The sequence below is a fragment of the Ascaphus truei genome, chromosome 11 (genome assembly GCF_040206685.1).
Source record: "Ascaphus truei isolate aAscTru1 chromosome 11, aAscTru1.hap1, whole genome shotgun sequence".
In the NCBI taxonomy this organism is placed as follows: domain Eukaryota; kingdom Metazoa; phylum Chordata; class Amphibia; order Anura; family Ascaphidae; genus Ascaphus; species Ascaphus truei.
Window position 1 is genome coordinate 45,002,913 of NC_134493.1, and position 26,269 is coordinate 45,029,181.

The 26,269-nt window shown below is 42.2% G+C and overlaps 2 protein-coding genes across 8 annotated transcripts; one reads left to right on the forward strand and one right to left on the reverse strand.

Annotated features, from left to right (window-relative positions):
• Window positions 1-1,533: 1,533 nt before the first annotated feature.
• Window positions 1,534-9,884, reverse strand: LYRM1 (LYR motif containing 1). Of its 4 annotated transcripts, XM_075566021.1 has the most exons (5): window positions 8,688-8,840; window positions 6,537-6,615; window positions 5,971-6,129; window positions 3,484-3,576; window positions 1,534-2,348 (listed from the first exon to the last, which is right to left on the reverse strand). In XM_075566021.1, the coding sequence occupies exons 3-5, from the start codon at window positions 6,127-6,129 to the stop codon at window positions 2,232-2,234; spliced, it is 369 nt and encodes a 122-aa protein (XP_075422136.1). In that variant the 5' UTR covers window positions 6,537-6,615; window positions 8,688-8,840; the 3' UTR covers window positions 1,534-2,231. The 4 variants fall into 4 exon arrangements, with proteins under 4 accessions (XP_075422136.1, XP_075422134.1, XP_075422135.1 ...); XM_075566019.1 differs by lacking the exons at window positions 6,537-6,615; window positions 8,688-8,840 and adding an exon at window positions 9,864-9,884; XM_075566020.1 differs by lacking the exon at window positions 6,537-6,615 and having other exon boundaries at window positions 8,688-8,845.
• DCUN1D3 (defective in cullin neddylation 1 domain containing 3) lies at window positions 8,896-25,103 on the forward strand. Of its 4 annotated transcripts, none has more exons than XM_075566017.1 (4): window positions 8,900-9,120; window positions 13,872-13,947; window positions 17,058-17,585; window positions 18,670-25,103. In XM_075566017.1, the coding sequence occupies exons 3-4, from the start codon at window positions 17,158-17,160 to the stop codon at window positions 19,154-19,156; spliced, it is 915 nt and encodes a 304-aa protein (XP_075422132.1). In that variant the 5' UTR covers window positions 8,900-9,120; window positions 13,872-13,947; window positions 17,058-17,157; the 3' UTR covers window positions 19,157-25,103. The 4 variants fall into 4 exon arrangements, with proteins under 4 accessions (XP_075422130.1, XP_075422132.1, XP_075422131.1 ...); XM_075566016.1 differs by having other exon boundaries at window positions 8,900-9,074; XM_075566015.1 differs by lacking the exon at window positions 13,872-13,947 and having other exon boundaries at window positions 8,896-9,074.
• Window positions 25,104-26,269: the final 1,166 nt, after the last annotated feature.

Here is a 26,269-nt window from a genome sequence, read left to right on the forward strand (position 1 = left end):
GGTGAGGCGCTGCTGAGAGAGGGTGGGGGGTGGTGGGGCAGAGGCGGGTGTCGTCGTCAGCGGTGGTTCCCCCTCCCCCGCGTGGAGCTGTGTCGGGTGGGGAGGTGAGGCGCTGCTGAGAAACGGTGTGGTGGGGGAGAGGTGGCTGGAGGCGGTGAGTCTGGTGGATTCCCTGGGGGAGTGATGGGGGGGGGGAACCGGGTGAAGAGGTGTGTGTATCAGTTGGGTGAGGCTGAGGGGGAAGGTGAGCTGCGGGTGAGGAGAAGAGAGTGGCAGTTGGGTGACGTCGTATAGCCACCAATCTGATTGGCCAGAGGCTGAGGACCAATCAGATTCACCACATCTAGCGCCAACCTCACAAAATTCAATTATATATATATATATATATATAATCTTTAGCCCTTGTCGATCCCCTGCTGGACGAAGGCCTCCCCAATGCTCCAACACATTTTCTGATTTCATCCTACCATTTACGTTTTGCATCTTGGTCTTTTGATATCATTTGGAATCCAGAAGTACCATCTCTGATATATAATTAGAAATATATATATTTCTAATTATCTAATGGTCATTAAAATGTAACCCCTTTCAGCACTGAAGGATTAAAAGCAGCAATGCTTGGTGAAAAAATTACATTTGCAACACAGCTGAGATCTAAGAGTTTATAATTGGGCATGTTTCTGTACACTTACAATCCTTTCATGTGTAACCAACCATTCAGATAGCTCTAGGGAATAGTCTCACCCTGGAGCTTTGAGAAAATCCTCACTGGGGGGGGGGGGGGGGGGGGGGGGAGGGAAGTGAGGGGGAATGGTTTTAGATGATAAAATAACAGAGTGTCCTATAACAAATAAGGAACGATAACAAGCTGGAGCATCCAGGGTTGCGCCCCTATCAGTCAGCTAGGTCACCAGCCAAGAGTGCAGACCACTACAACAGGACACAGAGGGAGTATTGTGAGTAGAAGGGAACTTGAGAGGGCCCTTGTCTTCCTTCAATAGAGAAGGATAATAGTCCAAACCATGGGATGTCTCAGCAACCCTCAAACACCCTAAAGACTGTACCCCCGGACAGCCAGACCTAATCATTGTTACTTGTTTGCATTCTGTTCAATGAATCCCCACTTGATTAAGTTGATCAGCTTTCAATCCGTCCACACTCCCCAGGCCCGAAACTTCCTTCCCCAACATTCATTGTTTGTAGGTATGAAAACAGTAACAAAAATGGTATTGCATATAACAGACACACATGGGCTTAGCAAACTCAAAAACACAAACCCACTGTATGTATGTATACATATACACACACTACAGAGACTGATTGAGCCACCTGTGCTGAAGCAGGGACTGATTGAGCCACCTGTGCTGAGGCTGAAAACCTGACCTGTTGTGGGGGCTTGGTGACTGGAGTTGAGCCCCCCTGCCGTATGACATGAAGACATCACTCCTTACATGCCAATCTTTTATAGTTTGTAAACAACCAAACGGTCCTAATTGTCAGGGGCCCCTGATCACAAAGCAGGAGGAGCACATATTCAGTTAATCAACAATAATTGTAATTAACATATACAACAGTAGATACATATATATATAACCAATCTTTATCTTTTTACAGTTATATAGTAATATCACCATGCATAAAAGTGATGAGTTGGTTTAAAAAAGGATTAGGTGGAAAATGACAGACTAGAATAACACAGTGTGTGATTTAGGATGTTGTTTAGCTAGGACACCAGGATAACTAGATAATGTCTACCTGTGTTACTTTGTCTACCTGTGTTACTTTGTCTACCTGTGTTACTTTGTCTACCTGTGTTACTTTGTTAAACAACTTTCCGAAGTATAATCAGTATACGACTGGGGAACCATGGACCCACTAGAAGGCTATAAAAAGGACAAACCAAGCTATACTAAGGCTTGCTCATATATCCTCACGCATATATATTTAGCTGTACTCAGATGTACAGACTCATGCATGCATATAGCTATGCAGAGCAAACCAACTCTAGCCGCACTCAGACTGATATGGTAGATCCAGCCAGTCTCCCAAGTCTACCCGATCATTCTGAAATCTTGGCCAGTGTGAACCTTGAAGGGCCATCAGGGATTTCCAACAGGGCTAGTTCGAGCCCATATAGAATTGGTTTAATTAAGGCTAAATGTAGCAGACCACTGAATCTATTAGAAATATATAATGAGACAGTAGGCACTGATGTTACTGAAATAATGATACTATGAGATTTCGTCGTAGGATTTTAAGTAGACAGGCTTGGCTTGTTTCCTCAGCTTTTCCTGGGTCCGCATCGTTTTGCTGTGCGATGTGGCAAGCCCCATAGGGGGTAGATGGATCTGAGAATAAAACAATAACCCGTTATTCTCTTTTAACCACACTCACACTTTGCAGAATCCATTGGAGTTGCACGAAGGTAAAAGAAAACCGGCTTTCAAAATGTAGACTTGAAAATAGAACTGTGACATGCCCAATCCCAAATCATATAATACGCAGTAACTACTGCGGTCATATGCTTAGAAAAAAGGCCAGGTGCCACGTCCTCAGACAATCATTTAAAAGTGGAGGCAGAAAATGGTTTAAAATCAATATTTCTCTGTAATAGAGGAACACACAAATTGACAAAGAAGTGATCAGGGTGTATAAAGCAAATTAAAAGCAAATTGTGACGTTTTAAACAGGCAATCTCATTCATTTACAAACTACCCCATTTTGCATAACTCTAGTTTAAAGCAGCACTCCTTGTGACACTTTTTAAAATAGGTTAGAAAAAGGGGGTCACCGGATCTGAACCGCGTTAATTTCAGCTCAGGGGACCCCCTGCTTCCCTAGATATTTACCTCAGGAAGGGGGTGCCAGTAGCAGCTGTGGCTGGGCTAGTTGGGGTTAAGATAATGGCGACTTCCTATTGGACTCCTGCGGGCCAATAGGAAGCACTGATGTCATCCCTTGCAGCTTCCTATTGGCCCACATGACGCAAGACATTTAAACTGAGCAGAGATACCAGCACCCCCTACGGATGTAAGTATCTGAGGAAGCAGGGGGTCCCAGCAGCTGAAATAAACGCGGTTCAGCTCCAGAGACCCCCTGCTTCAAACCTATGTAAAAAAAGGTAATGCTGCTTTATGCTCAGAGCTAGCAACCAGGCTCAAGCTTAGGCGTTCAAAAGGATTTGTGGTTTCTGCCTCTTAACTTCATGAGACATGGCTAGAATCTACAATGGAACAGGATAACATCTTATGGAAAAGTGCTGGTAAAAACACAGAACGGTAACACTATCACCAGTTACATGCAATTTATGCGCCATTGGATGTTTTGGAAACTGGCACATGTTTGGGAAAAATGAGAGAGATGAACTTGAGTGTTTGGTGTGTTTATCTACTACCGCTAAATAAACCTGAAGCTTCAGAACTCAACAGCAAATACAATCTATCATCGTTTTGAGGCACTCTCTTAGATGTCACAAATACTTACAGGTCTCGGGTATGGGATCCCATAATGTAATGCAATTCCAATTCTCGCCCTGCATTCCTCTATACACTGAGCAATGGTTTGCAAGTCCGTTACCTATCAAAAGAGATCATTAGGTAGCAAAAGAACCACATACACAGAAAGGTTTGAACGCATGACTGCTTTAAAAGTGTGCAAATCTATATGTCCGTATCCAGAAATGCGTTTGTAGTTTATATCCCGGGTGCTCAACTCCAGTCCCCAAGACATTTGGATAGCCCAGCTTCAGCAGAGGTGGTTCAAGCAGTCCCTGTTTCAGCACAGGTGGCTCAGAGGCTGTCTTCAACCGAGTCTCTGATTAAGCCATCTGTGCTGAAGCTGACCTGGCGGGGGGGAGTCGTGAGGACTAGCGTTGATCACCCCAGCTATAAATCACTGTGGGTGTCTAATATTGTTATTAGCCAACTGAAGTGAATGGGGACTTATGCAGGGTGGTAAAATTACATACGCTTTAGATACATTTAAAAGACTTGAAAATGATTATATTTCAACATTTTGCAAGCATAATATCCAATATTTATATTACTGTAACTTTCAGTTCCAGTGATAAAAACTGCACTTTGCCGCTTAAGCAACTAGTCTGAAATGAGCAGGAGGAGAGCGTCCAAAGGCCACGGCAAAGCCTTTTGCAGGCCGCATTTAGCCTGCGGGCATGCGAGTTGAAGAGCCCTGCGGTAGGGTAATGCCAGGGTTCTCAACTCCAGTCCCCAATAACCCCCAACAGGTCAGCTTTTTAGGACTGAGCCACCTGTGCTGAAGCAGGGATTTCCTTAAAACCTGACCTTTTGGGGGCTCTTGGGGACTGGAGTTGAGCACCCCTGGGGTAATGGTAGGCTACACCCTGCACAAGATACAGTTATCTTTGATTACTAATGCAATTTCAATGGATTATTGATAAACGTTCCCCAAAGTGTTAACTGTATCAATACGTTTCCAAATGTTTATCCTTACGAGTACCAGCCATTTTCGCACCAATGAACATGGTTTGTAGCATACGCTCTCCCCCCCCCCCCCCCCCCGAGTTGAAATCTGTGTTTTTGCGGGCGTTCTTCACAAGTTACTTGGTGTAGAACACGGCACATATCAGGCGTTTGGGGAGCACAGAGAAGCAGCACTAATCTGCCTGGCTTCTGTTTCTCCTGACACAGCACAAACCTGCTCTCTTCTGGATTTGGTGTTTGAGATTTTATTTTAGATTCAGTACAGCATCTATACCTACGCACCTCCCATCTTCCCCCCTGCAGCTCTGCACAGACCGGGGAATAGAGCTGCAGGCGTGCGCCGCGCCAATACCGGGGACGAAGCCTTACTGGTTGGTAGTAGCCAGCGGCCACACCAATTGGGATTTGTAACCATCACTGTAAATAGATTGTCCCTCGCGTCGATATCTTTATAATAAAACGTTATTATTTTCTCAATTTATAAAGGGGGAGATTTCGCATTTTCATATGTTCAATTCGCGGTTAGTGGTATATGTGAGGTATATCAATACTCCTCATTTAAGGAATATTGCGATTCCATGATTATTGAATCACCTTCTTATATTTACCATATGTACTTTGAGTGCAATTTGTAGGAACTCTTTGTAAGTTCTCTGGATTGCGTGAGGCCTCTGCAACTTCCCTTACCTTAATTTAGATGGCTTGTGTGACGCGTCGCCATGGCATTGAAGCCGCGGGTCACGTGACATCACATGACCCCGCATCGTCATTTGACGCTGGATACAAGGTGAGGGGGGGGGGCGTGAGCAGTGGGGACGAGCAGGCAGGGGGGCTCAGGACAAAAAGTTTGCGCAACCCTGCTCTAGGGTAGCTCAATCAATTGAGCCACCTGTGCTGAAGCAGGGATATCCATAAAAGCTGGCCTGCTGGTGGCCCTTGAGGACTGACTTTGAGTCCCCTGCTCTATAGATTCTGCAGCTGTTTTAATGCAGAAATAATCTCCTGCAGAAGCCTCTGGAGTGGAAGCTCTCACAAGCTGGGCCCTCATTACTTCTGCGTGCTCACTTGCAGGTAACTGCTTGTTTTTGTAATATACATAAGGTCGCGTCCATACTCCGTGCGACGCCAGCAAATGGCCGTACCTCTATGAGGCAGGCCGTAGAGCGTGCGACCGATGAAGTGCGACGGCCGGGTCACGTGGGCGGTTCAACCAATGAGGGTGAGCTCACGTGACGTCTCCGAGGAGAGCTTCATTTTAACCTCCCGGACGCTAATATTTTGAACGCTTCTGAGCGAAGTATCACATTTAAAAAATAAAAACTACTTGAGAAAGGGACGGAGACCTCAGAGTAAAAACAAAAAAAAAGGCGGTCCGCGTGGACTGCTGCAGTAAATAAAAAAATGAAAAAGGGAGGCCTGTCCTTAATACACGCTTATCTGCAATTTGATTTAAAAACTGAACAGTGTTAAGAATACTTGTCATTAATTCCTTGTAAAGGGCCAAACCTACGTTTTTATTTTTTTGGAATAATGTTCTGGCTTCTTCAACAATGTACTGTTTTTCTAAGGTGGCTTCTTCTGCACGTCCCGACGCAGACTGCCATTTTCTGGCTATCCTGAATATTTTGCGGTAAAGGCTCAAAACTTCCTGACGTGTGGCTGATGTCATCTGAAAGAAAAAAAAAAAAAAAAAAGAAGAATGTTGGGGGGTTTTTAATATGGAAAAAAAATCAAGTATATTAGCAATTTACTGTAGACCAGGGATGGCCACCTCCAGTCCTCAAGGGCCACCGCAAGTTCAGGTTTTCAGGATATCCCTGCTCCAGCACAGGGGGCTCAATCGAAGACTGAGCCATCTGCGCTGAAGCAGTGACAACATGACCTGTTGGTGGCCCTTGAGGACTGGAGTTGGCTACCCCTGCTGTAGACTGCACGCCACCGGCGTGGCCAAGCACGTTTTCAAAACGTAGCTTTACATTTGTCTATCCACGATTCCCGTGACACACTATGCATCTATGAAAACGATATGCTTGTGTTCAAATCAAATGGAGCTTTCCATTGGTACCCATTGCATACCTTGAAAATGAGAGGTAACTCAATGTATTACTTCCTGGTAAAACATTTTCTAAATTCACCAAGATCTGATGTCATAAATCTGAAGGAAAAAAATATATAATAATAATAAAAAATAAATTAAAAAAAGACTTACTTTCTTGTTATTGTAAGTAGGAAGGGGGGTCATTCCTGCTCAACCTTAATATCCATCATTAAATAGTTGTAGTGGCGGTGCAATGGGAAGAAACCGATATATTTCCAAAAAAGGTGTTCGAGAGATGATCACCAAAAAAGATTCCCAGTTAAGTTGCACTCAGCCTATTGTTTATTTTTCCTTATAATTAAACAGTAGGTGTCTTAAGGTTACTTATTTTAATATAGTATAGTTTATTTGGGTTTATTTTTGATAGATGAGTTTAATAAAATGATTTTAAATGTTAGTATTTCCCTATGTACTTATCTCCTTGGGGTTTTTTGAAATATAAGTAACCTTAAGACACCTACTGTTTAATTATAAGGAAAAATAAACAATAGGCTGAGTGCAACTTAACTGGGAATCTTTTTTGGTGATCATCTCTCGAACACCTTTTTTGGAAATATTTCTTGTTATTGTCCCAGATAACCAATGAATTCCTTTTATTAAAATGAATACTGGGGGGGGTGTCAAATTCAATATATTCCGAAGCGGCGGTTTGGGACAGTTTAGGACGAAAATGCCCATTGATGGTACAGCAGCCTCAGAGTACAGGCAGTCCTCGTTTTACAACACTACGCTTTACAACGAATGGCTTATCCAACGCTATGCAATGCGTACCTATGTTCATTTTTACAACGCCAAAATGGCTTATGCAACGCTCTTACAACGCTTTGCAACGTTGTGTATGTGTGTATATACACATTCACATAAACAACGTTGCAAAGCGTCGTAAGAGCGTATATATATATATATATATATATATATATATATATATATATATATATAATATTATACTATATAATATTATACTATATAATATATTATTTATTATGTTATATTATATATATAATACAGTATATACACTATATAATTTATGTGTGTGCTGCATATCTTATTGCCTGCATAAAATATTTGGTGTATTTTAGTGTTAAAAATGCCTTCAGGAACGGAACCTTTCATTTAAACAGTGTTCCTATGGGAAAACGTGTTTCACTTTACAACGTTTCGCTTTACAACGCCATTTTGAGTAACGCATTGTGTCGGATAACCGAGGACTGCCTGTATATTTAATTTACCCGTAAATGTTATTACATTTTGTCCCCCGAGTACACGGATACCACCTGTCTAGGTTTACAGAATGTTTAGTCAGTACAGACCCCAATTAGCAAGACTTCACCCCTGAATTTTAGAGGCCACAAAAAAAAAAAAAAAGTGCATGTTATCGTTGACAAGGACAGCCGTTACCCACAGGGGCAAATGTCATTTGCACAAGAACATTTTTAGATTGTGATTTCTATGTCAGTGTTGTGGTGTAGTTGAATAAAAGACAGTATTTCAAAAGTTTAATATTCAATTGCTGTTGGTTTCATGTCAAACAGCCCCTGTAAGCTCAGAACACAAACAAAATGTGCACACGAAACCAACAGATAAGTAATTTACTATATCATTTGTCATATAGGATGCAGCATGTGGGGCTTTTTGTCTTGTATTATGAGATCACAATGCCATCAGCACTCCTTTTTGACACAGATATATGTGTGTGTGTGTGTGTGTGTGTGTGTGTGTGTGTGTGTGTGTGTGTGTGTGTGTGTGTGTGTGTGTATGGGGTGCTGGGTTTGGGTTCTGAGCTTACAGGGGCTGTGTGACATTAAATCAACATCAATTTAATATTACACTTGTGAAATACTGTATGGTTTGATAGGCTACACCACGACACTGATATCACAATCTTGTCCTAACATATCAAATGTTAGACCAAATTAAAAATAAGGGTATCACCCACCTAATACTGAAGTTAACCCTTTGAGTGCCCTGCGACATAGCTACTACGCCTTGGCACTCAAGGGGTTAAAATCACAGCAACGTTTGTAAACCAGTATTGCTCACCCTGAGCAAGAGAGGAGGGCTGTTGGACCCTTGTTGGGCAGTGATCTTACACCCCCACCCCTCTCTCTCTTGTTGGGCAGTGACCTTACCCCCTCTCTTGTTGGTCAACACAGAAGCAGCATCAGGCGTCCCCTTCCAACTGACTGCACCACGTGGGTAAACAGCGACCACGCCCCTTTACATGTTGCGCATGCGCAGACCCTGCCGGCCCGCGCGCAGTGACGTCACTGTGACCGGAGGCCAAGGATGGGAGGGGACAAATGTGATGTCACACACATACCTCCCTCCCCTCCTCGCGCGCTGACGTCGGCAGAAACGCGCGGGTCGCTCCGGAGTCGTCACAACGGCCGGGGGTGGGAGGAGGAGGAGAGGTGCGGACGTCGCACGCAGACAGCTGACTGGGACCACCCACCCCCCCCGTTCTTCTGACACAATGTGCGAGAGCAGGAAGTGATGCGGGGGGGACGGCAGACATGGTGAGTGGAGGCATCCCGGAGACAACACCCCCCCCAACCTCCGCCGGTAGGAGCCCCTTTATGTATCTGAGGCGGAGGGGGATCCTGGGGTGAGGGGTTGGGGGATCCTGGGGGTGAGTGCCTGGTGGGGATCCTGGGGTTGATGGGGGATCCTGGGGTTGATGGGGGATCCTGGGGTTGATGGGGATCCTGGGTGAAGGGTTACATGTCACCGCTCATCCTAACTCCTGCAGCGCTGCCTACATTACAGGACCCCTACAATATTTAAAGGGTGGTCCTGCTGTGCCCCTATTTCGCAGTCCTCTTCAGGGACACTTTAGAGGCTCATCCTTTAATATTAAGACATGTACTGGGGACACGATCGCTTTAGGAGGCTCAAATGCCATTTCTAGATTAGTTGGTAGCTGTGGGAACCTCGTACTGTATATACTGCTGGTGGCCTGATCCCAACATATATACAGGTGATGGAGAGATTGCTTTTGAATCTTAATGTAGGCTTGTGATGGGATGATCCTGTTTATCCAATCTGACCCCACTAGGTTATAAAGGGCTTACATTAATTACAATCACCACTATGCTCCAACTCTGGATGCATTTTAGCTGCCCCAATAGGCTGATCTTATGGGGTCATAACATATCTGTGATCGTTATGTTGTGAGTATTAGCTCTGATGGCTGAATAACTCTACAATCTGCTTATGGGGACATAATGAGTGCCATTTTTTTCTTCTCTGCTCTAAATATGGTAATCTCCAGCACTGCTTTAAATGATATCTATGTGAATATATACCTGCAGACTTGAGGTCCATGATCTGAGAGTCCCAAAGGGTTTGATTATCGTTGGTGTTTGTGACCAACCAGACATGCTGACAGACTCGCTAATGCCTTTCAGATATCTCAATAAAGGCGATTAAACGATTACCTCTTTTGTCCTGGATGAATTCACAACTGCAGGCTGCTGGGTAGTATTATCTGACTCTGCCAAGAGTTCATTCTTGTTGTAGCCTATAATCAGGTGACCAGCTCACTCCATTGTTTGATGATCAGACCAGTCACTTTTTGTTATACACCTTTTCTTAATTGCAGCTCAGTTCATGCTGGTTGCTAGGGGAAAGTTTGTTTCCAAGCCTAACAGTTCTGTTATTACCTTTTAACACACAGACTCATCATGGGTATAATATCTCCCTTAGACAAGTCTGCAAACCAATGCTACAAAGGGAGTGCGTTTTCACACAGTTGTCTGTCTATGTTAGATGCAAATCTTACATCCTTAATCAGTCATAGTTTGGATTAGACATTTTAGGAGTTTAACTTTGGATACTGACATGCTTTAGTTTTATATCTGGCAGTACTGTTAGTTTGATTGTCGGATGCTCTTATTTCTTATGGATCCTCATGCCAGACATGTTTTTCCTTTAAAACACACAACAAAAGCTGTACAATTGAAGGGAGCTCTATACAATTATGAGGGAAAAGAGCACGCAAAATAGAACAGTTTGTTCACTATAAATGCTTTGTTTGAAAATGTGTAAATGAGCACACTTGGCAGGACCCACTGTAACAGTATCAGGATTAAAAAGAAGACGCATGTCCCTATTATGTTTTAAGGTGGTGTCCTTTGTTCCAGTGTGATAGTCTCCCCCCCCCCCCCCCCCGATTATCACTGTTTATTTAATTAACCCCCTCTGTTTCTTCAGTTGGGGCTAATTTATTGAACCTCGAATGCATGTTGCAGCTGCTGACTGAACAAAACTTTTGCCAGTTTGAGGCATACTGTAGTTACGGAAATTGAAAAACGATGTTGAAATACTGTACAGGGCAATACATATCAACTTTATAACATCCATTCACTGGTATAGTGAGTCTATCCTGCGTCAAAAGACTTTATCACCAGCAACATAAAATTACCTGAATTGTTTAAGCGTATCACTGTTCCTTTCTACTGTGATCTGGCCGTTTCCATGAAGACCAGCGTGGCTAGATTATTGAAATATGCTGTACATTTTAATCTATAGACGTGGAATGTTTACACCCCTGTGGATTTTGTTTACAGTTAATATAACTCTGGGTTTGCTGTATTACGTTTCCATTTTAACCCCTTAAGTGCTAGAATGTTCAGCGCCATTGCTATAAGTTTGGTTGCAGGATCCTTCTGGCGGTGAAGAGTTCAGCAATTTAATAGAAAGTTCTGGGCATAAGTCGGTCTCAACCAGTTGGTTCCTATGGTTATTTCCCATCTCTATTTGTACAACTGAGCTCAGTGAATTGAACAGAAAGGAGCCTCAGTTTTTACAATGTTAAGTGAATGATTGATGAGATAAAGAATGTTACCACTATGAAAACAACACATTCATGTGGGAAGTGGAGTTATACAAAGTTGCCCTTTTTATTTCTGAAATCTCCGTGCTTTGCTAGGCTGTTTTTTAGAAATGTGCATGTGTTTTTTTTTTATGGCTCGAAGATGTGAACGAATGTTTTCTAGATGAGTGTTTGTGGTTTCCAAAGTGATGCAAGCAGTAGGGGTTTGAGGTTTTTGCTCTCTAGTAAGATTTTAAAATGCTTTGAAATCAGCATGTCTTCGTAACTACTAATGGTTGACACCGAATACTTTAATTTCCTAAATGAAAAGGTACAATAAACCCCTCTTCCATTGATTTTCACACAGTGACTCCATTGACACGATTAAGCACGTGGTATCGTCCCCGGTGTATAGGAAGGAGATGTGGTGGAGTGGGAAAGGTGTTAGTCATGAATGCAGAGGCCTGTGGTTTTGATTCGATCATCAGGAACTGTGGTCTTGGATAAATCACTTTAACTTAATTTTCCTTAAAGTACTCGCCTATATTAATACTTTCATAGCTCTCTTCTTCGTTCCTTTTGGAGGTAAAATGAAAGGCCACACAAACACTGGAACTGACAATGGCCGTGCATCACAGAAGTGTGTAAACTTTACCAATTGTTACTCCTGAAGTTGTCGCTTATTAAGAGTTTAGCGTTCCTATTTTCCATAACAAGCTTTACAGTTCAATGCGCCTCGCTAGGGATTGTTACAAGACGTAACTGATTCTTACCGTGACATCCATCAAACCGGACAGAAGTCCTCCCCTGAGGAACACTGCATGTCCTTTCAAATCGGTGCCTTTCTGGGTTGAATGTGGGTGTCGAGATCGTATTGTTCGGAGACACTTTCTTGTTGGTAAAGTGCTTTTTCCAAAGGTTAGAATTAGTGGTTGTACTTTCCTTATGTAACACACATTCAGTATGGGGTGTCCATAACTAGGACTGGTTTATGCCCCCAAAATTGGTATTTAAACTGTCTTTTTATATAAAAAAATCGAAAACAAATTCTATTTTGCTGCAGTTTCATTTTGGAGCATCAGAAGTACTATTTATCTTCCTACCAGTTCTTCCCTAATAACTGTAGCAACATGTCTTTAAAATACGCATTATAACTCTACCCTAATAACTGCTAAGTCACGGATCACTTAATGTCACTGATCTCTTCAGTGATTGCAGAGTTGTCACTAATAATGAATTGTATGTATGCTTCTCTAGTTTTAAAGGGGCAATCCAAGCCATATATATTTTTCATTTTTTAATGCAGGTTTAAAGCAGGGGGTCTCTCAGGAGCTGAATCCCTTTAATTTCAGCTCCGGGACCCCCTGCTTCCAGAGATACCAACACCCCCCATCCCCTTCAGAGGTGGGTATCTCCTGCAGTTTAAACCCTCCGGTCACATGGGCCAATAGGGAAGCCGCACTGGATGACGTCACGGCTTCCTATTGGACCACAGCCAAGGAGCTTTGAAAGGCAGCAATTTAGTGAACCCTTGCATGGCTACCGTCGCCCCCTTTCCGAGGTAAGTACCTTCAGATGCAGGGGGTCCCAGGAGCTAAATTAATGGGGTTCAGCTCCAGAACTCCCCTGCTTTAACCCTGTATTTAAAAAAAGAAAAAATGGCTTGGATTGCCACTTTAAGAAGGTCTCTATTATCTTGTCTCAAATCATTAGTAGGCTGTGTATGCCTTGTGTAGCAGTGGTAACTTATTTCCACTGTCGCTGCTGAGGGGAAAGAGCTACAGTAGCCACCTACCTTGACAGCCCCAAATAAATGTATGAATACACGATGCCTGGGACTTTAAGGTTAATATATAAGCAATTTATTTTCACATGTTCTTGGTGACCTGGGGTAATCTGCTTGCAACTCGGCTGTGCTCAGATCAGCCAAGGACACGAGGGCTTTGTTAAAATAACTACTTGTGTTTATTTATATTGCAATTGAATACAATACGGCATCTTGACTTGTTCTAAGAGGTGACAACTGTTTGAAAGAGTGTAATCGTCTTTGAATGTGAGGGGTAGTTAATACATTGTGGTGTCGAGCAACATGTTTGCATTCCTGCCACGATACTCCTGTACAGCAACGGTGGCCAACTCTATCAAGGGCCACTATCCGGCCAAGTATTGGGGATATCCCTGCTTCAGCACAGGTGGCTCAGTCTGAATGACTGAGCCACCTGTGCTGAAGCAGGGATATCCTTAAAGCCTGACCTGTTGGTGGCCCTTGAGGACTGGCGTTGACTACCCCTGCCTTACTGGGTAGACCTTGTTGATTTTATTGTACGTCCCCTGATTCCTTTTAAACCAGTTACATAGATGGGTATTATAGTGTGGTATCGCACCTTAATGAATTACCACCCTGTATATCTTTGTAGTTGGTGCTTAACTAGTCACGACACTCGTATATTTCTTTTGATAAATATTGTATTCTTTTGTTAAAAGTGTTCTTGTTTTGCAGCTCTTGACGAGAAATACCTGCCCCATCGGGATTCAGCAATGTTAGAAGTATTGCTAGATTTTTGACGTGTACACTTGTAAGTCGTTCTACAGACTTTAATATTTAATGGCTGAAAAGGACTGTTGCATCAGTTAAACACCTAGTTAAATAATTTTGATATAGATAATGTCTAATGTGGCAGATTGCTTTTCTGTAAAATATATACAGGTATATATTTGATTCTATATCCCTGTATACCTATAAGGTATACAGGGATATACCAAATAAGTATACATGGGAAGGATGTTGATCCAGGGAGTAATATGATTGCTAATTCTTGGAGTCAGGAAGGAATTTATTTTTCCCTCTCTGAGACAGTATTAGATGATATTTCACTGAGGTTTTTGTTTGCTTTCCTCTGGATCAATATACTGTAATTACGGATACAGGATAAAGTATCTGTCGTCTAAATTTAGCATAGGTTGCACTTGATGGATGTATGTCTTTTTTTCAACCTCATCTATGTAACTATATTTGGGAGAACCAAAGTTTAGAACGGTTTGTGTTGTTTTTTTTTTCCTAGGGATACATTGGCAGGTTCCAATTACTGATTAGGTACATAATAAACTGAATGTAATTTGTTTCTAGCAATAATACATACAATAATATCAATGTAAGAAACAGCAGCGGGATTGCATTCCAAATGTAAACACGGTGCATGTCAATTCCTTGTTCACAGATTCCCCTATTTAGTGAGGAATTTAAGGTACTTTTTACGACTCGGTACATGTTATCTGTGTACATGGAATTAACGTGTTCCCCCCCCTCCCCCTCCCAAACAGGTCAGGTATTCAGGATATCCCAGCTTCAGCACAGGAGGCTCAGTCTAAGACTGTACCTCTTATTGAGTAATCTGTGCTGAAGCAGGGACTGATTGAGCCACCTGTGCCGCAGCAGGGATATCATTAACTCTTGGTGGGGTCTTGAGTCCTGGAGTTTAGCACCCCTGCATTATTGTATCCTTTAACAGAGTGCCACCTGTCCCCACTTTGATCAATAATATAGTTGTGTGCAATTATTTATATGCAGTTTTTATTAAATGGTGCATTGCTTCCACCCTTTCCCTCGGAAACTCACTTTTTTTTTTTTCTGCATATGATTCAATACAAACACACAGCGTTTCCTCAAGCTTGCAAAAATCCATTGTCTTATTGTGATGGTGAGAGACAGGCATTAGGGATGAACCATCTATTCATATGGTAATGATTGTATAATCAGGGCTTTAGTGTCTGACTCAAACACAAAAACCGTCTAGTACAGGGGTGGCCAACTATAAGGGTTAAGGATATACCTGCTTCAGCACAGGCGGTGCAGCCATGAGCTGAGTCACCGATTGAGCTACCTGTGCTGAAGCAGTGATATCCTTAACATGACTTTAAGGACTGGAGTTGGCCACTCCTGCTCTAGTACTTGGAAGTAGTCTGGATAATCGGATGTTGGCCCTTGTCTCTGCACTTACAGCTCATCTGCAGTACTCTAGCTTGTGTGATGCTCATGAACCCAAACGCATTGCAGACACTCTTGGCACTCCAGGTTAAACGTTAAGACTCCATGGGAGGAGGTGGTGGTTACCTGAGCTCAATCTGCCATTGAGATCACTGCCGGTTATCAGAGCTTCATGGATCTTTCCCCACCCAATAATTTCATAAATATCGGAGCAAATTAGAAGTTACAATGAAAGCAGAAGTCCCCATTTTTTTTTTTTTTTTTTTACTGTACCTGATCCGGGGTCCCTCAGTTTCCCAACATATTTGTAGTTTTTTGTGGCCCCCGAAGTCACGGAGAGAGTCCCGGCACCATCTCCATAGTGTCCACCGGGCAACTATTCTTGCCAGGTGGAGAAACTTGTCTCCCGGGACAGGTAATGGAACCTCTGCCGCCCCCCAAAATGAGCTAAACATTTTATTTTTAATTAAAGCAGATCTGTTTGGAATACTTTCTAAAATTGTGAAGACAGGTTTGCTTGAAGCCACTTGAGTCTATTTTTCGTTAAACGGTTTCCTGTGCTTGGCCTTTAGCAAAATTGTCAAATGCTGTTTATTTAACTGCTGGTTTTTTTCTTCTAATGAATGCATATTTAGGTTTGCACTTAAAATAACGTTTAATCTTCTCTGTAGAGGTTGAAGAAAACACATTGTTGTATGGAAAAATAATTCTAAAAAAGACTTTGCTTGGCATGTACAGGGAGATGCTGAAAATGCAGGCAGCGTGAGGAATAAAATATATAGATTTAAAATACTTCTGCTTTAAGAAAAACTTGGGAGATGTGATCCATGCCAAATTCGGTCCATGAATCGGCTTCTTTGTAACCTGTGAAACATTAAGAATTTTAGGAATTTCCTTTATTAGGGGACATAGTATACTTCAAGAAACTGAAAAGTCAGTAAAGCAGCAAGTTCTGTATAAGGCACTGTTACACGTTCCAATATACAATGGTGCTCTATTTCTTCAAATCTTAAACCAGCTACTCCCGTTACTCTGCTTTAAAATGTACCTTTTTGTTGGTATAATATTTTTATAGATGCCTTTTTATGCTGATTTGCTTCTAATTTTTATGTTTAACAGTTTTGAACTGGTCTGACTGAAGAAATTATTAAGTGAAAAAAACTAACAATAGCGCTCTAAACACACCCTAAATGTGACAATATACAATTCAACCACATATGTGTAAATAATAAAGCAGTGTGATAATAACAATCAAGTGATCTAAAGAAAAAATTAAGAAACTTAGAAACAAACTGCAACCCTTGATAAAGACTGTTCCACTCGTCTTGCACCAGGTGATCCTTTTGAGCTTCATTTTTGAGCTTTGTTTGCACAAATGTATTCACAACAGTATTACACTATGTAGTGTTTCTTTATTTCATAACTACGAGACGAGCTCCCCTGATTTGTTGGAGGATCACCTGGTGAAGAAATTATTGGCAACCTGTAGTTGCTTTTTAAACAAAATATATATACATATATCATTTCTTTTAAGAACCGTAGTCTTCCATAGAAATAACTTGTTGCAGCAGCCCATCTTTGACGGAATTAATTACCCCATAATAGTAATGCCCATTGTGTGTAAGTATTGAGGGCTAATAATGATTGGTGAGGGCTGATACAATTATTAACCTTGTATTCGCTATCCTTCTGTTTATTTAGGTTAGGTCACTTCCGTGGATGGCATGTTGACGTCTATCGAACATCGGTTGAAACGGTGTCTGATCCAAGGGGGACTGCTCTAAAGTTGGGCAGACTCAACATGGGCCAGTGTGTCACAAAGTGCAAGAATCCTTCATCCACACTAGGAAGCAAAAATGGTGACCGGGAATCTAGCAAACAGCATAAGAGAAGCTCAAGCCACAAAGAGGAACACACGTCCGTCTGCGGAAAGGCCTCTGGGGACATAGTGGTCAACGGAACAAAGAAAGCAGACGCCGTGGTAGAACCAAGTCTGCCTCAGGCACCTTCTGGTGACACAAAGAAAAAGGAACCTGGCATGGGGGCCGAGGTGTCCTCTTTGCAGCGAATTGAGGAATTATTTAGGCGATATAAGGATGAACGAGAGGAAGCGATATTGGAAGAAGGCATGGAACGGTTTTGTAATGATCTCTGTGTGGATCCAACAGAATTTAGAGTGCTAGTTTTGGCGTGGAAATTTCAGGCTGCCACTATGTGCAAGTTCACAAGGTCGGTTTACTCATTGGCATCCATAAGGCTTGAATTGGGGGGAAATTATGGCATTGCCCATAAACCCATGCAATATATTTTGTCTTCTAGTGCTGGTCATATGCTTTGCACGGTGTGTTTCAGGCACAGCTGGCTCTGTAACGCAACTTCATTTTGGTTCCTGGAGCACAGGTAGTAATGTTACCATTGACTCCATCGCCCATAGCCTGCGTCCATAGGGCGAGCGGCACAAAGAAAGAGCAGCAGCAATATAGGGCCGGCCATAGTGACCACGCAGCAGAAATTTGAGCCGACAGAAAAATTTGATTTTGTCACGCGATGGTCGGGTCACGTGAGCAGTTCAGCCAATGAGGGCGAACCAGCCTTGTGACGTCAGGCCACGCCTCCCCCGTCACGAACGATCTCGGTTCACAGATCGCTCAGGTGACAGGCCCGCGCGATACCATGCACTCCATCGCGTGCGTGACCGCTATATCCGAAGCCTTAGACTTGCCATACTATTCATAACATTTATATATGTTATGTATAAAAGTAACAAAAAGTAAAGAGATTTAGGTATTTTTCTTATTGGGCCTACACCAGAGAACCTAATCCCGGGGCCTAAGGCGCCAAAACAATTGTCCCATACGTTTTTTTGGGGATCTTCATATTACTGATGGTGAATATTTGTTACTTTAAATGTAATTTTGCTCAGGTTACATGTGACATGCTTCATGATGTATTGTATATTATCCCTACAGTAATTCATTCTATGGCTGTCACCGGTCCCTCGAAAGGAGTGTCGCTCCAGATTTAGCGCACTGCTTCTCATAGCTTGTACAGTTTAGTTTGGAGAAGTATTGCCAAGCAACCGAAATAAGTTTACCGAAATAAGATTGTTCTAGCACAAGGGTGGCCAATCTGACTGAGCTGCCTGTGCTGAAGCCGGGATAACCCCAATACTTGGTGACCCTTGAAAACTGGTGTCGGCCACCCTTGTTCTAGCAAGATTGTGAATGATGATGTATTATGCTCAGATGTGTGTTAACCGCTCCCATTTCCGTACGTTTTTTCATTTTCTCCTTTTATTTGTCTCCTATAACAGGAGGGAATTTTTCGACGGCTGCAAATCAATAAGCGCTGACAGCATCGAAGGAATTTGCGACAGATTCCCATGCCTGTTAAACGAAGCCAAACAGGAGGATAAATTTAAGGATCTCTACCGCTTCACCTTTCAGTTTGGCCTGGACTCCGAAGAAGGACAGCGGTCACTTCACCGGGATATCGCCATCGCCCTGTGGAGGTTGGTGTTCACCCAAAACAAACCCTTCATTTTGGACCATTGGTTAGACTTTCTAATCGAGAACCCCTCAGGAATAAAGGGAATCTCCCGCGACACGTGGAACATGTTCCTAAACTTTACTCAGGCGATTGGACCAGAGCTCAGCAACTACAGCGAGGACGAGGCCTGGCCGAGTCTCTTCGATACCTTTGTGGAATGGGAAATGGAACGAAGGAGAAAGGAAGAAGAAGAAACCAAATGTATTCCATCTTTGGGCACAGACGATCGGGGTATAGACGAGCAGACTTAGCATGTAAGCAGAAGAAAAACGAAGCATCCTGTTGACCTTCATTAAATGTAAACTTTGGACCTTTTTTCTGGAAATTTAACGAAGAATCCAGTTTTTTTCTACTTTACACCTTTCTCTGCCTTGTATTTGAAAGGGCTCTAAATGCTGGTATCATGTTTCAGGCACTTTCTGACCATTGGTTATTGCTAACATTTTTGTTCTGTTTTGTTAATATGAATTTCCACTTGTGGTGCCAGGTGATTATTCATCGTTTTTGTTTGTTTTTACAGGTCTGCCTGGCACTAAAGAAGTTAACTTGACGAAGGGGCAGGGGGAAATGACCCGTGGGAACATTTATTTAATTTAACCCCATTGCAATGTATTGTGGGCCTCTGGCAGGGAGTGGGGAGAATTTGTGCTCTTTGCCATGTCCTGCACACTATCAAATTTGGTTTACCCAGGGGCGGCCAACTCCAGTCCTCAAGGGACCACCAACAGGTCAGATTTGAAAGATATCCCTGCTTCAGCACAGGTGGCTTAGTCAGAATAACTGCTCCACCAGTGCTGAAGCAGGGATATCATTACAACCTGATCTGATGGTAGCCATTGACAACTGGAGTTGGCTACCCCTGGGTTAACCCCTTAGGTGCCAGGGGGGGGAGGCAACGTTGCAGGCCCCCCTGGTTCCGAACGGGTTAAATAAACCGTTCCTAATGAGTCAGGGCCGCGTTGTGCATACTACGTTTTATCAGGGCAGTCCCGTACTGTGTGTAGTGTTGTTTACATTGTTGGATTTTACGAGTTGTAACGGTTTGGGTGGGGAAGGGGATTCATTTTCTCAGAAGCTATATCAGAGCATTAAACACATGTGCATTAATTCCTGTTAGAAGGCTAATAGAAGGAAAAAAAGCAACAGCTTTTGTATTAAATATATATATTCCATGAACATAACTGCCATTGTGGATTGATGGTGGAAAAAGATTACCCTGAACATCACCTTATTTTAATTTTAAGTATTATTTTTTCGTGCAGGTATTAAAGCATCAGTTCCGATGGAGCACAGCATCTCATCTGCCCCCTTTTGTAATATTTATATGTCGCACTACACAGTAATACCAGGGCCCCCATTCTATACGTTGTGAAGCCGTCTTCTCCTGCTGGGGAACAGATTAAGCTGCATGGGGGATATGTATTGACGGCCTATTAAATGGGGGCCTAAGAAGCTGCCATATTCTGCCAGACCCCCAAATGCTGCTTAGATCACATAATGTAGCCCCTTTCCTGCCAGGGGCTCTGCCACATGCACATGCTGCCCCCCTGGCATGAAAGGTAAGTGGCCCCAATAGGAAATTTGCCAGGAATATTGGAGTCTTACCCAACAGTTGCTTGAAATGCTGTTTAAGGGGCAAAATGAACTTGTGTGACCTGTTTTAGTGCTGTAGAGGCCAGCAACGCATTGCCCCCTGAAATGGTTAAATATAGGTGATTGGCATTCCAAAAATAATATATGGTTTTTGTAATACAAACTATGATGCCATTATTGGACAAACATGAATTTTAAAGTACCAGCAGGAAAGAAAAATATGAATTTGGTATTACAGGTTAAGAGTGCATGAATACGCCCTCATTTTTGGTTTATGTAATTGTTTTAGCTCGCTGTGTGGTACCGGTCATATAACAGCTGCCCTCTTGTTGTATCTGCCAGACTAGTGACCAGTCTTAACAATTTATTTAAACCACGTCGGCAACAAATACAAAGAAAGCGTCAATACCTCCATTTTGCTACATGCAGGTTTTTCTAGATGTCTTTTCCTTGTTTCCATTGGCCAGGAGACTGGCCTTCAAATAATGACTTCTCAGGGCTAGTGAAGATCGGAAGGATCCCTTCTTAGGCTTGGGAAACACTCGCATGAAAGTGACTCTCGCATTAAAACTGTGGCATCGGACACTGCTTCTAATCCTGTCTTTGCTTGTATTCCGTAAAAATATTAAATGATTTAAAATCACCTAAAATACACACCCAGATTTTGAAGGAATGCTTAAACTAGGGGTGGCCAACTCCAGTCCCCAAGGGCCACCATGAGTTCAGGTTTTCAGGATTTCCCTGCTTCAGCACAAGTTGCTCAGTCATTGACTCAGCCACCGGTGCTGAAGTAGGGATATCACAAAAACCTGGCCTGTTGGTGGCCCTTAAGGACTAGAGTTGGCCAGACCTGGCTTAAACCCTCTCCCAATCAAATTAGTTTTTCTGTCACCGTTTTTATTTGAATCTCTCCTTGTAGCTAGTGATAAAGTTGCGTTCAGTTTTCTCATTTGTTTTATAAAGTGTCCTGTTGAGCACTCGCTAATAAAACTAACAGCCTTCGGCGCACACAAATGGTTTAAAGACCTTCTAAATTAGATGGTGGTGGTAGTGCTTAATAAATGTAATTTTAGGGTTGGCCTGAAAAGGAGACTCAATTCTGCAGTAAGCATGGGTGGCCTGTTTCTTTTTAAGCAACAAAATAACCCCCACACCCCCTTTTAATTTAAATGTAACCCTTTGCTGCCAGAGGGGCCGGCAAAGAAGTTAAAAATACATTCTCAAAATTAGCCAACATATTGAACTCTCAGGCATGCGTGATCGGGGTCAGGAATTAGTGTTTATAGATTAACACAGGAGGGAGAGGGAGGAGGGGGTATGTTACCTTTTTTATTGGACCAACAAGTAGTTAATGTTGCAAGCTTTCCAACCTCCCACCTGATGAAGGACCCTGAGAGGTGGGAAAGCTTGTAACATTAACTACTTGTTGGTCCAATAAAAGGTATCATACCCCCCTCCTCCCTCTCCCCCCTGTGTTACTATGTGGAAGAAAGGACCAACCCGGCTCCCCACCAGTCTTTGCTTTTTATAGCTCAGCACGGAAAAGCCCTTCATAAAGATGAAACATTAAAACATATTTACCAATGCACAAGAACATGTGACTGTTTTCAGCTAGTTAATGGCCCAGTTGGTCAATGCCATGTTTTGCCAATTTTTTTTAAATTTGGGTATGGGGAATTTTACCCATAGAATTGAACATACTAGATTTTAATTTAATATAAAAACACTTATTTTATTTTAAATATACGTTCAATTTTTACAAAAGGCAGGAGGCTAAATTAAGATGTTTCCTTCCCTCAAACCTCTGGCCCACTGCCAACACCATTGCTTCCTAGTTCCAACCATAGTTCTATAATAGAAAATATGCAGCAGACTCCGCTCAATGACGAACCATTTGAGAACAGAACATTTGCAGTGACCAGACCTGGGTTAGTCCTCTCTTGCTTCACATACTCAACGGCCCAGATCCACCAAAGGGTGCTAAGCATTCATATGAATGAGGCGTGCTAAAGCTTAGCACCCTTCTGTGGCACTGTGCCTAAGTGCTTGCAGTAAGGTGGTCAGGACAGGCCTGAGAGATCGAGTGGTGGCTGGAAGTCCTGATATTGAATTGGTGGCAGTGCAATTATTTTGCATGTGTTGCTGGCCCATGCTGCTCAGATGGCGTCCCTTTCCTAACTCTGCTTGGAAAGATTCAGTGCTAGTACTGAACTATTTAGAAATGTATTTCATCTGCGTTTTTATGTGCTACTGTACACTGCAAGACTTGGCAAGAGCATTGGTCACACAAATCAAGTCGTCATCTAGTCTCATTCTATCAACCTGGTGTTTCAAAATGCTCAAACAGCACAGATCAATGCATTACAAAAAGGGCTCCTGCGATGTGTCCATTTCATTTTTACCTTTTTAGATTTGATTTAAAAAAATGTTTCTTCAGTTCACGGAGGGTTTTTTTTGTTTGTTTTTTTTTTATTTTTTGCTCATTTAACCAAGAAATGTGTTTTTATTTTTGATCATTCCCAATTTTAAGAAATGCAGATTTTTACCTAACCTGACAAAAGCTCTTTGCATAACTTTTCCTGTTTGCACATTTGACCCTGTAAGAATGCGTTGGTTTTCTTTGTATTTAAACTTAACTGGTGGATACACGGCACTTTGTTATTCATGTACCCACACAGATCTAATAGAAGCATTTTTTTTTTTTTTTTTTTTTTAATTAATGTATTTATTACCCCGTTTAGAAAATGAATATGGAGTCTAAATCGTTTAGTGAGCTGGAATCCATCTATTGCTTGAATAGGTTGCAATGCATTGCTGACATCTCTAGCAGAGGGATAACACTTTTAAAAGCATTTTAATCGTTTTCAGTATTTCAGTGAAGAATTAAGACTAACTGCTGTGTTGGGCAATAATTCATTATATTATGGCTATTCATGTGTATTTGTAGATGTAACATTTGACTTTGCTGGAATTTGTCCAACGGAGTGCATTAATGGGGGCGGCTGCATACAGCATTAGTTGTTACTAAGGATTTGAAAGAAAATACACCATGAGCTTCACAAGCCCTCTAGTTACTATACATCTTGGCTTGGTTGTGTAGAAGTTTACTTCTTTTTGCATTAGCAGTGTGACACGCGAAGCTGTCCTCCTGTATTTAGGATTAGTAAGAGATTTCATTAGTTTGAGTTCTACCTGTGTGTATTTTACTGATCTTCATAGTCTGTGATCAGTACATGGAGTTTCCCAAACAGGTAGGTCCGAAGGATCATTCATAGGAAGTGACGTGTTTGGTTCGCACAGACCTACCCGTGAGTGCAATAACTATGAAACAGTTGGTTTGGCCTTGCCTGTATTTTCCAATCTTTAATCACTTGGGGTAAATTCTAAATCAGGAGTGGCCAACTCCAGTCCTCAAGGGCCACCAACAGGTCAAGTTAAGGATATCACAGCTTCAGCACAGGTGGCTCAGTCGAAGACTGAGCCTGCTGTGCTGAAGCTGGGATATCCCTAATATCGGGCGTTTTGGTGGCCCTTGAGGACTGTCGTTGGCCGCCCTGTTCTAGATCGGTCAAAGCAGAAAATCCCCATAAACTTTCAAAAGGGATTTTCAGTCAAACAGCCGTTTCTGACTATATAGAATTTATCTATGAATCTTCCCCAAAGTGAAATGTCGCTGAGGGCCACAAATGTACAGTACTTGAAGGGTTTCCTCCGAACTCGACCTTATTTAACCCCCACCCTTATTGCTGCGCCTGCCGTTGATGTCTCTGCCTACACTTGTAAAGAAAGCAGTGTAAAATTGCACATTCCCTGGCATAAAGCTATTACCCTGAAACAAGGCACCGCCATAACGTTACACGTTCTCAAACGGCACAGAAGGTGTTTTGTGAATTGTGAGGGCTTTCACTTTAATGTTGTAGATTTACACGTAGAGACTTATTCTACAGCCGATTGGGCAGTTTGGGGCTGAAATTCCCCATAGAAGTCAGAGGGGAATTTGGGCTGGTATAGACTAACCCCTTCATAGGACTATTGGTTTAAATTCACAATACAGTTGAGTTGGCTATTTTGCTGTGACAACCAGGATATCACTGCAAATGCTTCTATTTATTTATTTATGTATAGGCAGCTTGGACATGGATTAGCAACTATTAAAGAGACCAATGTGGCTATCGAAATTCCCTTTTTAAATTGTATTTTAGTGTATTTTTTTTTTATTATATATATCTATCTATCCTATACCTTGGAGATAATTCCATAGTTCTGTTGGATGTGTGCAGTACTTGCACACATTTCACTCACAGGGGGGAGAACAGCACAGCATGGAATGAAAATAAAATGCCCTATTCTCACCTCAATAAATGTGAATTACCAGGATGAGAAATTCACTCCAATTAAACTTTTGCACTGCGGACCTACTTGTTAAAGTATGTGAATGCTAAATATACTTGTCGTTAAAACATATGCAACATATTTCCATTTTGTACCAAAGGTTTTTGTTTTTGTTTTTTTCTTGTTTTTTTCACCCTTCAAAGCACAGCTACTGAAAGCAAACTCCTCAACCTTCGATATGACGGTTTATTAAATGTGATGTGCTAAAACCTATTAATGATGCTTTTAATTCCTTCTAATGGTGATGTCTGATACTGTTGAATTGACATTGCAGACTTATTACAGTATCTGTGTAGAGGTGATGAGTGAAGCCCAAGTACATAGCAAAACTGTTTTTGTATTACCTGAGATTACAATGAAGAAAAATGGTACATGTTACATGTAGCATGAGACGGTATTAACGGCCAACTTTCTTCAACTTGACACTTCTTTTCCAAGGTAATGGGAATTACTGTGGTTTTTGCTTTGCATAGATTGTCCCTAATAACTAAACGCAACACTACTTTTTTTTTTTTCATTTCTAATTTTTGGAAATTCCTCTGTGCTGCGACTGGTTTTAGATTTGCATTTAGCTTTTAAGGCCGTGATTATACCAATGTCGCCGGCGCAGCTGGAAAACAAACTGCCGAAATCCGCTGATGCTTTACATACCAGTGCGCCGCGCGGAGCTGCAGGGCGGCAGTCTCCTGAAGAGATTTGCCAAATTGTTTTCTTGACATGACGGCTGCGTCACGTGAGCGGTTCAGCCAATGAGGGTGAAACGCTCACGGCCACGCCTCTAATACTACTCTCCCTCCCCGGTATAATCAAGATGGGTGACGTCACAGAATAGCGCTGCAGCACTTGGTATAATTGAGCCCTAAGGCAGCAATGTCTATTATTGAGGGTGAGGGCAAAAACTTAACTTCTATGACAACAGGCTTTTCATTGAAACCTTATCCGGGGAACCTCATGTTGAACCTTCACAGTTGGTCATTGTTCCTATTACCCAACATTGATCTAACATTCAATGGCTGGACCCCATTTGTGAGCGCCAAGACTATTTCCTAAACTGGGAGCTCCTGGTGGATTTGAGCCATTCTGCGTCAGGAAACCACCCGTTTGGAAGTACAGAATAATTTTGGTTCCATAATGCAGGTTTCCTTTCTAAAGCGATGCACAAAAAACAAATCCATTCTTAAATAGCTGTTACTTACATTAGGGGGCAGAAAGTCCTGATGCCCGGGCTGCAGCTGCTGAGAAAGCAAACTGAATTCTTATCCATTAAATCAGTGTCTACAAATGTTAACACTGGACAAAATAACTTTTTTTTAGTTCTTGAGCTAAGTAATGGTGCATTGAATTCGCATTATTTTGCAACATCTTAACATTATTTTATT

Coding starts and splice junctions, on each gene's coding strand:
- LYRM1 (XM_075566019.1), bottom strand. CDS start 6,129: ATGACATCAGCCACACGTCAGGAAGTTTTGAGCCTTTACCGCAAAATA. Junction 3,577..5,970: donor TATTCCAAAAAAATAAAAAC/GTAGGTTTGGCC, acceptor CTCTTTTGATAG/GTAACGGACTTGCAAACCAT. Junction 2,349..3,483: donor GGATCCCATACCCGAGACCT/GTAAGTATTTGT, acceptor TTTTATTCTCAG/ATCCATCTACCCCCTATGGG.
- DCUN1D3 (XM_075566015.1), top strand. CDS start 9,052: ATGCGGGGGGGACGGCAGACATG. Junction 9,075..17,057: donor CGGGGGGGACGGCAGACATG/GTGAGTGGAGGC, acceptor CTGTTTATTTAG/GTTAGGTCACTTCCGTGGAT. Junction 17,586..18,669: donor ACTATGTGCAAGTTCACAAG/GTCGGTTTACTC, acceptor CTCCTATAACAG/GAGGGAATTTTTCGACGGCT.